This window comes from Rhipicephalus sanguineus, chromosome 2 (assembly GCF_013339695.2).
Source record: "Rhipicephalus sanguineus isolate Rsan-2018 chromosome 2, BIME_Rsan_1.4, whole genome shotgun sequence".
Lineage (NCBI taxonomy): Eukaryota > Metazoa > Arthropoda > Arachnida > Ixodida > Ixodidae > Rhipicephalus > Rhipicephalus sanguineus.
In genome coordinates, this window is record NC_051177.1 from 127,093,409 (window position 1) to 127,110,884 (window position 17,476).

Sequence of the window (17,476 nt, forward strand, 5' to 3'; positions counted from 1 at the left end):
AGGTTATTAGTAGTCAGACATATGTTTAACGCTAGTGTTAAGCACATGTAACGTGGTAGTAAAGTTTCGGCTTGTGTGCATTTAAATTGTTATGTTACTCGTTATGTGGTTTATATTGACAATGTGTCTAACAGAAAAAAAAGATATTTAAATTGTAACACTATTTCTCAAAAAGAGAACGTTTACAAGCGCAAGGAGCGCTAAATTTTACGTATGCCTGACATGGCCAGTGCATTACAGCATCAGCATAATAAGATACAAACATCACATAAAAGACAATTGAGAAATAGACTTGGCCTTTGGTAATAGAGTATCTTGAGCTTTGTATGATTGACTGCACTCAGTGAAACATGCACTGAGATCCTGCATCTTCGCACTTATTGTTGCTCTAAAAACTTTAAATATTTTATTCGGTTTGCGACGTGATTCGAACAAAAACTCGACCTATGGTTTCGAGCTCTCGTCAGTCTTATGTACAACTTTCTGCAACTTCCGCTCTTGAAAAACGAAGTTCAAATGGACGTCATGCCACTAAACTACAACACACAACATCAGTGCACAAGCCAGGTCCGCTGGAGTATGTCATATCATTACCTGACCTGATTAACCGGTGAAAACAGTAGTACTTCAGGTTAACGAGGTGCGCAGCTTTAACGAGTGTCGGAAAACCTAATGCAAGCTGACAGAATCCCATGATACGGGGCTCCGAACGTTTCCCCTTTTCAAAAAAGCAGCGCCAGACTACTTTAGTTGTTTCACATTGTCGTCATTATATAACATAAACGTCATGTAACTTTCTATTGGCTAACTGCAATAAGCAATATAACAAGGTCGTCGTCTAGGAAGTGGCATTGTACAGGATAGAGCTCCAGAAATAGTATATGTGGATCTGCGCACAGTTCAAAAACAAAATTTACCTTGTCACCCATTATGGAGAAGTCTGCGAATAGTGACGCGTTTGGGGTTTTACAGCGCAGATCTCCCTTTCTAAGCTTAAGCAATTAACGTTACGTTTAAGTGAAGTTATCCAAAAGTGATACAAATGTTGTTTCACGTTATCGTGCTAACTGTAGCACAATTTATCGGAGCTGTTACCTGTCATGCCCACTCATTTCTTCTTTTTTTCGTTGGCGACGCTATATAGCTATCCGCTGAAGAATTTTCCGGAAAAAAGATATCCCAAATATAAGTGATCATGCACAAAATAAGTCGAAGAACGTTTTCGGTATTCACGTGCGCAACGGTTTCGTGCCTTATTCGTGATACATAAAGATATTTGTGCAAGCTTTTCGTTTTTTATCCGATTTCTCGAAGGCAACCGCGAATCATAATACTCTTCCAAAATACAGCAGCTCTTCGCTTCGTAATGGCAGTCTTTGCTCGGGATCTCTATAATATATCCGAGTGCTGGCTGTGATCGAAGAAAAACAAGTCAATAAGCAGATCGTATCTGAAAAATTTTTCCAGTATTTTAGCCCACCTTCTGCGTATACGTTATCAATATCTTGAAGCTATGCGCACACAGGACCAAGAACAAACAAAAAAAAGTGATATCACGCAAAGTAGGCGAGGTTGAAAATACAGCATCTAGCACTTTGTTCGACTTTGCACTTTGTAAGCCACGCATGAAGGGCGAAAGTGTACATGTTTTTCATACACGTGACCGTTGAGAGCGTTCATCCGCAGAGGCACGATCCTATTCGTACGCTGCCGATGATGCTTGAGCTGTGTGCACCGGTGACAGGGACACCGGCGGTCTTCGAGGAAGGAGACAACCCGCTCGCCGGCTAGCGTGAAGCCATTCTCAAATGTCCGTCTCCACCGAGGGCAGGTGGTGCTGATGGTGGTGCGGCTGCTGGTGGATGTCGTGCGGTAGCGTTCTCCGCAGCGAGCCGCCGCTCCTGACACTGTGTGGTGAGTGCCGAGGACAGGCCACCCTTGGAGGCGACGGCGGCGTCGGGCAACCTTGGAGACCCAAGCTGTACAGGCCCTTGCCGTCTCCGCCGCCTGACGAGAGAGTGATCATGCCCGATTCGAGCTCGTCGAGCCGTTTGCTCACCAGCGCTGCAACCTCTAGGTTGTCTAGCTTGTCCTTGCCGCCGATGCCAACGAGTGCGGGCTGCGTTAGGAAAAAGACAAACGTCAGCTGGGGTGCCTTCATTTAAGGTTTTAATGGGACCATTCTTTGTTTCTCTCCCTGTTTCAGTGCCTCCCTTATTCCTCACTGCAGCGTTGCCCTTCTTTTACTTTCCTACAAGGAACATCGTAAGTCATTTCCACTCCCCACAGACTGGAATTTTGGAGGTCATACGCAGGCCGAAAAATTTAGTCTTCTGCCAGAGAACTTCACGCTGTATAATTCATTCTCTACGTGATAGCGAGATTAAGCGAACCGAGATGTTGTAAAATTCGGGAACGTGAAAGGGCAAGGTAAAAGAGCGCCAGGAGTGTAGGATAATCTACGTTTTTCGTTCTCAAAAAGTATATGCATTGCAATGGGCGAATACATAGGCAAGATATCGGGAAGGACTTTCGTTTTGAAAATACGTTAGGAGTATTATAAACGCAAAACCTAACTTCGTGTCTCAGCTTCTGCAAATTCACCGTTACGGTTGTAGTGAAATTATCGTGACATCGAAATCTACAATGGCAGTTGCAATCCAGGGAACGAGACCTACCTTAATGTCGCAAGTTGGCTACACCAGACATTGAGCTAGCCCTTGGTAATTGCTCAAAGAAGACCATTACGTGTGAATGTTTCATTAAGGCGAAACTGAAGGGCGCTCCGAATGTGCCCATTGTGCGATGCTCGAGTACGCCCAAGGCAAACAATCGCACTTGCTTAATACGACATGTGTTTCTGGTATTTCTTTAGAAGCATTTAAGATGTGGTCACTTAGTGAAGAGCTCACCTCATGATTATCATAGCGGACCTTGGGGCTCCAGCCCCAGGGTTTCTTGTCGAGGTAGTCAGCGGGACCGGGAGAATGATTAGAGTAGCGGGCCATGTGCGGCGCTTGTACCCGTTCCAGTGAGCGGTTGCTCTTAATTTTCTTGCACCATAGCAACAGTGCTCCCAACAGAAGCAGCACAAGTGCTCCTCCAACGACACCGAGAGCAATATACGTGCTCTGAAACATTGGATCTGAAAAGAAACATCGACATCACTGGTGATATTATTGAAATGGGAAAGAGCATCACAATTTGCAGATATCCACGTTAGCTCCAGTAACAAACTTTTTTTGATGTAGAGTGCAGTACCTTCAAAAAACACTTTGTGTACAGCTGTGCTCCACAGTGCGCCAATAGAAATGCTTAAAAAAACTTTGTTAACGTACTGAAGCAGCTGTGTTACAGATGCAAGGATTTTGTCTGCGCCAAGTTAAGCTAACAGAAGCAACACATTGAATTGTTTAAAATGCTTTAAGCCTCACATATGCTGTTTGAAAAACAACCCGTCATTAGAAGGAGACACAGGAAATGGACACGATACAGATTGCCTTCTTAAAATGGTGTTGTCGAGTGCACGGCAGAAGGATCGTACCACCACTAGACATTTCTAGTAAACATGAAGAGGTTTATAACGGTGGCTATTCAGGCAGTTTTAACCCTGCGGCTAAACTTTAGAGCAGTGGTTCTCAGCCATGAATGTTTCGGGGACCCTTTGTGGACTGGTGGAAGTGATGAGAGACCCCTTGCAGTGAGAAAAAAGTATGGATGTGTGAGGGGGTTTAGGGGGGGGGTGAGAACACAACAAGCAGCGTGAGATAGGTGCTTTTTATTTCTCGCTGGCAAAGAATGGTCAAACAAAAGTGCCACGCCAATTCGATCTCAACAGCTTGTCAATAAGTTGTGCGGCCTCCAGCCACATTCAAACTGCTTGATCTTCAATTATGTAGGCATAGAAAAACTATGCTCGCGTGCATAGGTCGTAGAAAACTGCAACAAAAGCTTATAGCATCCCATAGAGAAGGGGAAGATAACTTAACTCGGCCCCATTGCAATGATGTGATGCGGTGAATCATAAGAAAAGTCAGAAGGGGCCGCTGTCTCGTGACAGTGTGCCTCCAAAAAAAGACGTTTTTTTTTCGATGGTGGGTTTCGCGGACTCCCAAAGATGGCTTCGCGGACCCCATGGGGTCCACTGACCCCCATTTGAGAATCACTGCTTTAGAGGAAAGGGTGGACTTATTGCATTGTTGAGATACAGAACCTACCGTAAAATTTGAATCCTATGACGTGACATTTTCCTCCTGCCATGTCAGACGAACTGCAACTGAAGGAAATAGAAAACAAAGAAAGAAAGATGAGTGATTTACAACACCGGTTCTTTATTACAGCACTATGGTCTGAAGTGCAGCCACAAAACTAGCGATGGCGTCACCGAAGTAGCGACCGCACTTCCTACCGTTAGAATGCAGTGGCACACACGTTTTAAGGTTTGCTGCCGACACTTGTGAAGACGCCCGTTATTGCGACTACGATCTGGCTTCGCGTGCGGTGTTTCGTATTCCGTTTAAAATGGCGCTGCTTGAACGCTCGTGTGTAGCGCGTGCGTAGCGTCCAGCGACCATGAACAGGTCTCAGGATGTAACTGTGCATACGAATCATGACTACTTCAACATATATAGCAGCGCGCTACCAATTTAACGTTGATACGTGTTCATCAAATCTTGCCAGGAAACTACGTGAAGATATCTTAAGCAGGTATTGTGTATTGCCCGAACATGAGGCACGCGTGCACAGCTGGGAATTCCTACACCTTAATCGTTTTGGTGAAGTTCGCTCGCCATGTTTTAAGCCCAAGCGCGCAAGAAAGAACAGGAACAGTACCGATTTCTTCCGCCTACGCAATGACTGCTGATGACTGTGGAGCATTTGGTAAGCTTGGTTAAGTGACATTGGGCTGCTTCGGCGCTTTGTGCTGGTACAAGGAATGTGAAAACCAGCTCATGTGCTCTACTTGTGCGCTCACTTATATGATAAATGCCCTTCTAAATTTAGTATAGAAGATATAGCATTAGCTTCGTATAGGTCACAATGGGTCGTGTTGTGTCCTCTCGAATTGTAATGCAACTCAAAACGCATTCGTTATTTCAAAGCCAGCGCAATGCTTATTTCAGAATATGACGTGTTGAAACCCAGCAGACAGTTTCCTTTGCTAAAGTCTCTTCGAGGAACTGTTTCGGTACTGAACAGCTTGCTTCCAATTGTTACATCTGCTGACTCAAAAGCACCGCTCTTCATATCGCTCAGGTGCTTTTCCAGGGCAAACTTAACTGCAATACTATGTCAGCTTTACGTGCCATTACTGAAACAACAAATTGCGCATTATACACCATGAAACAGGCTCTTCTTTTTAAGTAATGAAACGCAATAACGTTATCGATTTTCATGATCACTGCAATTTTGTCGTCGTGACTTACCCGGCACTCGATGCATTTGGTAGGGCCGATGGAAGTACTGTCGAAATTGTTGGTAATTCGCTTGGTGTCGTCATGTCTGGAACTAATAAATTAGACAATGAGCTGTTGCGTGAATCAATTTATTGCTAGAAAATTCTGCAGCCCTCGTTCAACGAGGGCTGAAAATGATGCAAGATAAAGTTTAACGTAAAATTAAACACAGCGTAACATTTATTTGCATGTAGTGCGAACGAATACGCCCTCAATAACCTTCTTTTTTTTAAGAGCATCAGGTTGAAACTGTGTCAAATATTGTTGTATAGAAAGATGCAGGTACACAAGGGTAGTAAAAGCGTAGCGATACGAAAGTAAGAAACTCCCTTGGCCTATTGTGCATAATGGGGAGAGCACAATTTTACCGGTCATGCAAAACAAACTGTCATAAGTTATGCCTTACCTCTTTACAAATAGCTAAAATAACTCGTGCTTTGGATTAAGACAATTTGCGAAAATATAGATGGAATGGGACAAGCTCTTTTGAAATCGCATCACTTCATGCAGTTCGAGCGCTCGACGGCGATGTTCTCATTGGCTGTTTCGTCAACTGTTGCAGAGGGTTTCATGGTAATCGTGGTTGTATGAACGTCTTTATTAAATTAACAAGGAAATAAATGAAACAATATGAATGCAGGACCTCTTTTCGAGTTATTCTTTTGCAACCTAGAGTAAGGACAATGGCGGAGAAAATTTCTTTTTCACCTTCTTTTTACACCTGCTGACGTTCTAGGCGATAATGATGTACCGCACATGCGTTGTGTGGTTTCTTGGGTGAATGCTTCGTTTCAATAAAGACACAGTTGTTAGTTCCAACGCTTGCTTCTTTCTCATGTCCCGTGAATTTGATGGCTTTGCTTCAAGTAAACTTATTCTCATCTCGGTAAAAATGCACTTAGAGTTAGGATGACACAGTGTAATCAAGGGGTGTGGTAATGGTGAATGTATAAATGATATGCGGGCCCCTAAAGATTTTAGCCAGTCCTTCAAGTAGTGCAATGTCACAGCACTCGCACATGCCTGACCGTGCCAATAAATGGAGTTAATGAAGAAGTGTTTCAATCTGCATATGGGAGCAGGTCTATCGGGAAGCTACTGCTTCACTTTGATGCCCATCCTGCGGGGGTTTCTGGTCATGTTTCTTGCTTTCCAATCGATCCGTGTCGTCCCATCACTAGTGTTTTGAGGCAAGATAGTACAAGACCACTCAGCCATCCTAAAATAATTCAATGCTTTTTAGAACGGAAGTGTTTTATGCCGGGGCCCACCAAGACTTCACTGACGTATTTCCGTCACAAATATGACGCTGTAATATGTACACTAACAGACGAAGAAGAAAAATGAGAAGAAAAAGTTCCGTCTCGGAAATCCAACCCATGACCCTTCGCTCCGCAGTGAGCGGCGCGAAACGACTTGGCCAAAAAGGCTACGTTTTTTAGCATACAAACGGCGAACTATTTGTAGATACACCATTTACCGCTGAAGCTCGGAGGCACTTGTTTTCGTTATCACCAGCGAGATGGCGCGAAGGGTGCGCTTTAATGGTTCTCGTCCCACTCGTTGCGATGTGCGTGGGCCCCCACCTGTACTTTGCCCTACAGGGCGTGGTCGCCTGTGCGCGCGCGCTTAACTTGTGATGGGGGCGGTTTGTTCGTCTTCTGCTTTCACCGCAAGTTTACGCTGAAGTTACAGAGTGCACGAAGGTCATTTCGCTCGCTGCAGCGGCCGCGTTTGCTAAAGGAGCGTGCTGCTCAAACACAAAGAAGTAACAACTGTGACAGTTGTTAGTTCGCGCTCGTCCTGTATGTGTTCTTTTCGTGCGTCCTTTGTGTTTAAGCAGTACGCTGCAAGTTTCGAGCTGCTTGCTGTTCTTCGCGTGGCATTACAGTTTGTTGCTATCGCATTCATTGCTTCGCCCTTGCGACGAAGCAATGAACAATAAGCGCTCATCTACCTCTCTGAAGACGCGTTTCACTTTCATGTTATACCGATTGCTATGATGGAGGAATCAGCCATCTTTCTTTTAGAAGATGGGAGTGGTTGCTGCCTATTCCGTTATCTGTTTTTGGCAAATGGGTTGGATTGGATCTGCGGTGATACATGCAACAATTTCGTGGTGGGACCTGGCGATGGCAGCAAGCGCCTGCACTCATTACCATTATAATCACTCAGATATATTTAAGAAAGAGTGCGCCACGCTTCAAGGTTCTTGGGTCTTAGCAAAAAGCTCGGGTCACCACGATATCGCGGAAGACATCTTTTTTTTTTGTACGCAAGCTGCTGACGTCACTTAACCTAATTCACTCAATTGAATTACGTAACCGCACTGCATACCTGGGAAAATCAAGACTGCATCTATAACAAATTCACTCATGGCTATCGAACATGGTGTTTAGTACAAGTGACCGCACTGGCTCATGGGAGGCGGGTTTTTTGATAAATGGTAACTCTTTGTCTGGTAATGCATGGCGCTTTGATACAAAGGCAAGGCTATTTATTACTACCGGTAAGAAAGACGATGCACTGTACCATAATAAAACCTTTAATTGGAGATTATACATACACGATTTGCAGAAATTTAGCTCCTCCGCCAATTGCATTTACAAAAAGCTTTTGTGACTGGCTATAGATGGGCAAAATAGTTCCTAACTTTTAGTGGCACAAGTAACGAGTGGCGCTGATGTTTCACTTCCAAGCCCTTCCAGTCGAGCACTTACTTCCGGTTTTAAGAAAATTCGGAAAAAGCCTTGTGAAGAACAGAAATTCATGGTTCTGCTTCAAGAGGTATATTTGATACATATGACATCGGTGCGTTATTTTACATAATGCCACTAACTGTCAGGATCATTATTGAAAAGGAATTAACTGATTTCATTTAAAGAATGTGAGCGGGGATCAATGCTGGCAACAGCTGAGATCGTTGTGCCTCCTGGCGGAGAAGATCTCAACCAAGCGCGACTTTCTACGTGAAACATAAAGTTAATCCAAGGAATGCACCAGGGCGCACGAGCGCCGACGTGCGGGTGCCATTACCAGACAGCTAAGTCAAGGATTAGAATTGCCGCAAGAATTTTTCTTAGGGTTTCCTGCGGTAAGCTTGTTCAACGCGAAAAAAAAGAACATCATACATGTTGAGCAATGCCTTGAATCTGGCTGGCTGGGGCAGGCACAGATGTGTCCATGTGGCCTGTACAGGCATAGGTGAGAGCACCCACCATTCCTGACGCTGCAGGAGTTTGTACCTGAAAAGAAAAAGGAAATGGACGAAGGGTGCCACAAATGTGAAGCAGATGGCGCATTACTAAAAAAAAATTGAATCTCTAATGTTTGCACTGTGAAGGCAGTGGCACTGCCTCTTAGCCCATCGTAGCTCACCAGCTGCGCGAAATTGTGCGATGTGCACGAATCAACATCTTTCTAGGCCATACTTTTAATGTAAATACCAAATCAGTGGACGCTCTACTGGTAGTTAAGCACGTGTTTTGAGCTTTCATAAGCAATAGCCTATGGTATGATGCCTACGGTATTCGGAAAAAGAAGACAACGAAATTTCAGTCTTTGACAGTCTGCTCGTGCCAGCAAGTAATGAGTTGAATGTAACAATAACGAAAAAAAAAACTGCTAAGTGCACTGCACTAGTGAGATTTCGGACTAGTATATGGTATGGTAGCGTAAACAGAGATTTCGAAAATTTGCGAAATCCTAGTTGAGCTAGCTTCCTTGTTTAAAGATAAGTTTGCGCATTGTATAGTCGGTTACAACTTGAGAAGTCCGGAGAATCCCTGCTCAGATGACGGACGTGTGGCAGCCAATCGCCTCCGCGGCTAAAAAATAGCCCCGGTCATGCACTGGACAAAGTCCTCTGAAAGAGAAATCACCGTCCACCCAGCTCGTGACGTCAGTTTGGAGTGCGCGCCCATTGGCGCAGGCATCTGTGCATCCGCCTTTGAGGAGGAAATGCCGCGGACTTTCAGGGCCAGAAGTGGGGCACGGTCAGTGGCGGATATAGAGGATGTGCGCATGCAGCGCGAGAGACCAGTGCTACACCGCCTCCCCCTTGTCTTTATCCTCTTGAATAAATGATTTAACAGAAAGAAAAAATAACACAGTGCTCTTAAGGCACCGTAGATCTCTCACGACTGGACATAACGCTCGATCTGCACAAGAAATTAAGTGTTGAAGAGAAGCGCGTATTTTACCAGTCTGCCTGGATCTTGCCACCATTTTGATCTCCATCAGGTACTCGATATTGTCCCGGATGATGACACGCTCGGCACCTGTGTCCTTGTGAGCTTTTTCAATGGCCTTCGTATGCCAGTCCGTCCAGTATATGTAAGATTGGTACTGCAAGGAACAAAGAGTTTCTAAAAAGATTGAACGTCACATGAAAAAGTGAGCAAGGTTGGCAACAGTGCGAGTGACGCAGAAGAAATGACGCGTTCAAGTAATTGGAGTTATATACCATGAAAAGCGCAAATGTATGCTTTTTCCAGACCAAAATATTTATGGTTCAGTAATGTATTGATTTGTGACGTTATTGTAAGCCTTGCTTCAAAATAAACTTGTAAGACCAAGAGCGATCAAATGTATTTACACAGATGAAATATCTTTACATACACACGCCATTGAAAAAAAATATTTTTGTGTGGTTAAGTATACCGTGTTAAAGAAGGACTTTCGTATGTTGACCCTTAACATTGGCCGCGGCTGTATAACTTGGACCTATATGGTTTCATACAAATTTTGGTAAGAGCTCGAGCGAAATTATCAATAACAATATTCTAAGTTGTCAGATTCTGCGAAGGGACAAATAATGTTACGCTTAAAGCTGACGAATGGCGAGAAAAAAAAGAAAACAATGCCCACTTTTGTGCACCTAATTTTTTCATGTCATGACAAGTTTTATTTTTTTTAGAACACACAACTACAAAAAAACATAACCATGCATACTTGATGAAGCAGTGAGAGATGTAAAAAGAATTGAATGTACACAGCAAGGCATTCATCGAAACAAAAACATGGCATCGTTATTGCAAGGGATAATCAAAGTCCATGATTTGATTGTTTAACTAATTCGTTAAACTGAATTTTTTTTGCGCCACTGCGCAGCACAGTAGCCCTTTTATGCTTTGTTGAGGCGAGAGATACACAACGCGTGAGCTAAATATAGAAGTAAGCATCGAAAATATTTACTATGACATTTACGCTTATAATTGACTACTGCCTTTGTCCATTTTACGCGTAGTTACCTGAGTTAGTCCGAAGGGATGCGACACGCCTTCAATCAGCTTTTGCCTGCTTTTGCCGTTGAGGTCCGAAAATTCGATGCAGTCTAGCTGGGCATCGACCCAGTACAGCCTCTCCGTCTCGTAGTCAATAGCCAATCCGTTGGGCCAGCCAAGGTCCGTGGCTATGATGACTCTTCTTGCACTACCGTCTAAAAATGAGCGCTCAATCTTCGGAAGCTTGCCCCAGTCCGACCAGAAGATGTACCTGAAGGGAGGTAATGCAATGAAAAATAGTTATTGAGCGAGACCGCCCTTCAAGCTCAAGCACTGGCTCGCATTTGCTTTGTGAAGCACACAGAGAAGCACGTCATCATTTGACATATTTAAAAAAAAAGCCGGCAGATCCCACGCATTGTGGGCATCGATGTAATGCGAAGCAGCCAGCAAAGAGCTGCATACATCGTCTTGTATGTCATTGAGGAAAATGCGTGTCATGGTTTTCATGTTAACTCCTATTATTTATGTTCGTCACGCAGTCACGTCGCGCAATACCAACTGCGGGGTCGATCAAATCAGAGAAACGGCCGCCAGCGCCCCATGAGCGTGGCACGCAAGTCATGCTGTACTTGACATACGTGTCATGACTTTCATGTCAACTCGTGTTATTTATGTTCCTCACACGGTCATGTCGCAAGATACCAATTTTGGTGTATATCAAGCTAGCGAAACGGCCGCCAGCACCCCATGAGCGTGGCAGGTAAGTCATGCTGTACATGACATGCGTGTCATGATTTTCATGTTAACACGTGTTTTTATGTTCGTCACACAGTCACGTCGCGCAAAACCAATTCCCGGGTAGATCAAGCTAGCGAAACGGCCGCCAGCGCGCCATGATCGTGGCACGTAAGTCATGCTGTACATGACATGCGTGTCATTATTTTGATGTTAACTCGTGTTATTATGTTCGTCACATAGTCACGTCACGCAATACCAATTTCGGGGTACATCAAGCTAGCGAAACCGCCTCCAGCGCCCCATGAGCGTGGCACGTAAGTCATGCTGTACGTGACATGCGTGTCATGATTTTCATGTTAACTCGTGTTTTTATGTTCGCCACACAGTCACGTCGCGCAATACCAATTTCGGGGTAGAGCAAGCTAGCGAAATGGCCGCCAGCGCTCCATGAGCGTGGCACGTAAGTCATGCTGTACATGACATGCGAGTCATGATTGTCATGTTAACTCGTGTTTTTATGTTCGTCACACAGTCACGTCACAAGATACCAATTTTGGTGTATATAAATCTGGCGAGACCGCCGCCAGCGCCCCATGAGCGTGGCACGTAAGTCATGCTGTGCATGTCATGCGAGTCATGATTGTCATGTTAACTCGTGTTTTTATGTTCGTCACGCAGTCACGTCGCGCAATGCCAATTTCGTGGTAGATCAAGCTAGCGAAACGGCCGCCAGCGCTCCATGAGCGTGGCACGTAAGTCATGCTGTACATGACATGCGTGTCATGATTTTCATGTTAACTCTTGTTATTTGTGTTCGTTATACAGTCACGTCGCAAGATACCAATTTTGGTGTATATAAATCTAGCGAAACGGCCGCCAGCGCCCCATGAGCGTGGCAAGTAAGTCATGCTGTACATGACATGCGTGTCATGATTGTCATGTTAACTCGTGCTTTTATGTTCGTCACACAGTCACGTCGCGCAATACCAATTTCGTGGTAGATCAAGCTAGCGAAACGGCCGCCAGCGCTCCATGACCATGGCACGGAAGTCATGCTGTACATGACATGCGTGTCATGATTTTCATGTTAACTCGAGTTTTTATGTTCGTCACACAGTCACGTCGCGCAATACCAATTTCGGGGTAGATCAAGCTAGCGAAACTGCCGCCAGCGCTCCATGAGCGTGGCACGTAAGTCATGCTGTACATGACATGCGTGTCATGATTTTCATGTTAACTCGTGTTATTTATGTTCATTACACAGTCACGTCACAAGATACCAATTTTGGTGTATATCAAGCTAGCGAAACTGCCGCCAGCGCTCCATGAGCGTGGCACGTAAGTCATGCTGTGCATGACATGGGTGTCATGATTTTCATGTTAATTCGAGTTTTTATGTTCGTCATACAGTCACGTCGCAAAATACCAATTTCGGGGTAGATCAAGCTAGCTAAACGGCCGCCAGCGCACCATGAGCGTGGCACGTAAGTCATGCTGTGCATGACATGCGTGTCATGATTTTCATGTTAACTCGTGTTATTTATGTTCGTCACACAGTCACGTCGCAAGATACCAATTTTGGTGTATATCAAACTAGCGAAACGGCCGCCAGCGCACCATGAGCGTAGCATGTAAATCATGCTGTACATGACATGCGTGTCATGATTTTCATGTTATGAGTTGTCATTTATGTTCGTCATACAGTCATGTTACGCCATACCAATTTTGGTGCACATTCGATGAACCAAGCGACCAGGAGAGCACAAACTCGTAGGCGGCTAGATAGATAGATAGATAGATAGATAGATAGATAGATAGATAGATAGATAGATAGATAGATAGATAGATAGATAGATAGATAGATAGATAGATAGATAGATAGATAGATACGCTCAAAGTCGCAGAAGTTCGCTAAGAAATGCTTCGCATTTAAAAAATTTTTACAATCATTGCGAAGCTTGTTCGCTTCTCTCCTTTGGACACAACGGGGTAGGGCGCTGCGGTTATACTTCACTGCCCTTAATCAAGAATTCGGCTCACGTCAATGATATAAAGTGTGAAGAATAGTAGGTTCTAAACTAAGAAATATACCCATCGTGACATTTCATAGATGCCTAAGCAAGGCACGCATATCTGCATCCAAGTGCACGGAGGAAAAGAAACCGCGAAAGGCACTCAAGCATAAGCAAGTTGTAAGGAAAAAGCTTTTGTTGCTATCTGAAGCATTACATTACTCCCACGGAGTTATTCAAAACTAATTGTCAATTTGGATGGTCGCTGCAGCACTCCGACTCCGATTGCAGCAATGCAAAAAAACCAGCCCTTGCTCCGATTCAGGGGAAGCTCAGTGAATCAAGCTCACCAATACGAGCTACACGGCACAAGAAAACAAAGTGCCGCGAATAAATGTTAATCTATACTTGCAATGCAACGGAATAAAGCAGTGAAAAATCCTTGAACAAGGGGTGTCGCGGATGCCAACGTTTCGACAAGAGGTCCTGTCCTCCTCGAGGGTGCAACTGCCTACCTTAGCACGTGTATGCCAATCATACGCATACACGTGTGTATGCATGTATATTAGCACGTGTATAGCGTATCCGTATTAGCACATGCATGTGTATGACGCACATACATGCGCTCAGGCAGGCACTTGCAGCCTTGAAGAGGAGAAGACCGTTTGTCGGAATGTTGGCTGCAGGGACGCCTCCTTGTTCAGGAATTTTTCAACGCTGCAAGCTTCCATCTTATCCTCAAATTATACCTTGCTTGAACTCAATAAAGTAGGCATAATAGCTCCAAACTTCAATTGTTTCCTCACCACATGATACGGAAAAACGCGCCAATCAACAAGAGAGCTTGATTGTGCGAAACGAAAACATCTAGTTTGCTGGTTGGAGCATGTTAGTGTGCGAAAGGCATTATTCTCATATGCAAATATTTTTTTTTCTTTCCACGTTCTTCTTCTTTTTGTAACATATCTTTTTTGTCATCTATTTTACCCCCTTCCCCTGCACAGCGTAGCTAGTCAGTCTGAAAACTGGCTAACCTCTCTGTCCTTTCGCCTTCCTCTTCCGCGTCCTCCTTGTGGTGTCTAAATACTGAATTGTCCGGTTAGTGCCATAAGCCAAATATGAATGATTCTGCCCTATATGCTATCCCTGCGGCAATGAAAGCTGCTTTTAAACGCTAAAAATAAACGTCGTCGAACATGCAATGTATCTCTCGATGACGCTGGCAAAATGAGTGAGATGAAGGCTTAGATAAGCATTATTGAGCTCGCATCATTATTGGACAATAATGAATAATGAGAATAGAATAATTCACTAAAACTGTTCATGTTGGAAAGTAAATAAGAAATTATGCTCGGCTATGTTACGGGCTTTGTGCAAGCCCCATCACTCGGCACTCTCCAACATGCAAACGTGTTTAAAAGCACTGACTGCACAACAACAAAGTGTTTTTGACATTTAACAATGATGCAGGGATTGCTGCGACATCAAAGAGAGCATAGTGACCAGTATAATGCGTGTGCTCTCGCGACCGAACGCTATCTCATGGTCCGATGAACATTGTTAGAGTAGCGAGACAGCGAAGTGCTGTCGCCTTACCCTTTTTCGGGAAACAATGCGAGCGCACGCGGCTCATCCAGGTCAAGGTTTATCAAAAGCTTGCGGCTTGACCCATCCGCTCGGGCGACCTCTATTGTCTGCAAAATAAAGGAAATAAAGATAAAGCCGGTAAGATATTATTATTCTTTACAACTATATGTTTAAAATTACTTACCTTCCGTCGCGAGTCAGCCCAGTAGATGTTTCGCGCTATCCAGTCTAGTGCCAAACCATCGGCAGCTTCTAAGTCATTGTCTATGATGACCTCCACATTAGTACCGTTTAAATCCACTCTCCTATAAAAAAATGAAGCAAAAAAAAAAGCAACAACCGTACGGAATCAGTATTTGAGAGCGATATCTATACTTGCACACTTACAGTTTTACTAAAAATGAATAGTTCGAAGAACACATGCTCTTATTACTCAAGGCGGGCTCTGTAATCAGTAAGTGACAATTCCTGACACCGGTATTACAAAAAGTATTCCAATTTTTATCCACTTCCATTTTAAGATACGAAACGTATGCAGAATAAGATGTTGCTAATTCGGATTTCACGGGACCGGAAAAACTGTTTAAATTAAGCGAATGCCGAATTATCGACAGTACCAAGAAAACAATAAACAAGTGTCCATTACATCAATGCACTTTCATTTTTGTTGATTAATTTGTAAGTCCAGTACTTATTTTGCATAAGAGTAGTGTACACGCCGTAATTTTCGTTATTCGCGACTTCGTTCACAATGTCACCGCGGCTGAAGACCCGCGTGCCTTAAGCCAAAACGTGCTCTGAGCCTATCCCTTATTACGCACCGCCATCGCCACCACGCGCATGTAACGATAATGTTATCATCCCAAAGATGGCCGGCAACTGATCATTCGTCTATCACAATTGAGCAAGCGAGTTTTGTGCCAGCATGCGGACCGCGGCTGAAGCTCTTCATCTTAAACAGCTTCCCCCATGTTTCAGTTTTGTGGCATTGCGCGCATTGTCCGAAGTGAAAAGGAAGCTACTCAGTGTCGCATCCGCTGTGGACGAAACTGTTGTCGCTAAATACACGATCACATTTGTGTCCACTTAGTTCTGAAGGTACGCGTGCACCCTACGCCCAGTGTTGAAATGAAACTACTCAGCTCAGCATCTGCTGCTAAATAAACCTGGCTCCCTAACGCACAATCATGGATGGCGGCTGAATTCTGAAGGCCCGCGGCGAAAACAGAACCACTTCTTCTCGCACTTTGACCCCAGTCGCTATCGAAGTGATCATAGATGGCGCCCAGGCAGCTCGCTTACTGCGAGAATAATCGAAAACAAAACCAGTTTGCTATAGCCGCTGAAGCCTGCGTCACCAAAAACGGGATTAAGAGGATGGCGACCACGCCTTTTTGAAGACTCGCCGCTGTTTAGGTTGTTGGCGAACGCCCTGTTCGCTCCTGTGCGTCACAAATTTGGGGCGCTTGGCGCTTGGCGTGCTCAGAGGATCGCCCAAATAACCCGGCTTGCGGCCAAATATGACCGAATTAACGAGAGTTTGATGCCATTAACCCCTACATATGCTTGCCGGGACCAGAGAAGGCATCCGAATTATGTGATTTTCTGAATGAAAGGGGGTCGAATTAACGAGCTTTTCTGTATAATACTGAGAAACGGAAGTGTCTATAAAAATTTGGTTTATGTTGTGCTTTAGGGAATTTTGTAGGGAAGCGAGAAAAAACTTAATTTTCAACGCTTTTCTACAGTGAAAGCGCAACAATTTTCCTCCGGTTGTTCTTGTTTATCAGTCGACAGCTATTCCAATGTTCTAAGGAACGCGAATTATTCTTGAGAAAAGACAATAAGATCACGCATCGAAAAGAGTCGCCAAGAACACATCTAAAACATGGAAGTGACCATTCTCAAAGGACAGCATTCTCACCTTATTACGTCAAGAGTTACATCCGTATAGTACAGCTTCCATTCATTATAGTTGAAGTCGACCGCCACGGCGTTGTAGACATCATTCAGAGGTAGATGCATGTCAGTGTTGTCGGCAGTGTCTAAGGATATCTTCCGAAGGCTACCACGGTTGGCGAATAACAAAAATGCAGAAGGCGCTGAAAAGAAAAATAGAGAAAATCGAGTCTGTCAACGGAGATTGAGCCACGAAAATATTGGATTTTTACAGTCTATTTGAAATATTGCCTGCCGCTTCATTAGAATTATAATAGAGGTTTTACATTCCTACGGAATTAGAGAAAGGGTGCTAAATAAACAGATTGATGTCGCCAGTATCTTCGTTTACACACACAAAATGTACTTCTTCTACCTATGCTATGCAGCGGGGCTGGGTGAACTGCGTAGTAGAGGAGCCTACCACTAATGGCGAGTTGAATTCAGTAAGTGATCATCGCCTGGGAGCTCTCCGATAATGCAGTACATAACACTATGAATGGTGCACCTTTTTTTT

At 44.2% G+C, this 17,476-nt stretch overlaps 1 protein-coding gene across 2 annotated transcripts in view; it reads right to left on the reverse strand.

Annotated features, from left to right (window-relative positions):
• Positions 1 to 1,647: 1,647 nt before the first annotated feature.
• LOC119383659 (low-density lipoprotein receptor-related protein 4) overlaps positions 1,648 to 17,476 on the reverse strand; it is a 182,835-nt gene continuing 167,006 nt past the window's right edge. For both annotated transcript variants that reach the window (XM_049412608.1, XM_049412607.1), the window contains exons 25-34: positions 16,946 to 17,123; positions 15,206 to 15,326; positions 15,031 to 15,128; positions 10,709 to 10,952; positions 9,659 to 9,803; positions 8,588 to 8,701; positions 5,427 to 5,508; positions 4,218 to 4,276; positions 2,913 to 3,145; positions 1,648 to 2,119 (exon numbers count right to left, since the gene is read on the reverse strand). In XM_049412608.1, the coding sequence (XP_049268565.1) occupies positions 1,805 to 2,119; positions 2,913 to 3,145; positions 4,218 to 4,276; positions 5,427 to 5,508; positions 8,588 to 8,701; positions 9,659 to 9,803; positions 10,709 to 10,952; positions 15,031 to 15,128; positions 15,206 to 15,326; positions 16,946 to 17,123 (1,589 nt within the window). In that variant the 3' untranslated portion in view covers positions 1,648 to 1,804. The remainder of the gene's footprint in view (positions 2,120 to 2,912; positions 3,146 to 4,217; positions 4,277 to 5,426; positions 5,509 to 8,587; positions 8,702 to 9,658; positions 9,804 to 10,708; positions 10,953 to 15,030; positions 15,129 to 15,205; positions 15,327 to 16,945; positions 17,124 to 17,476) is intronic.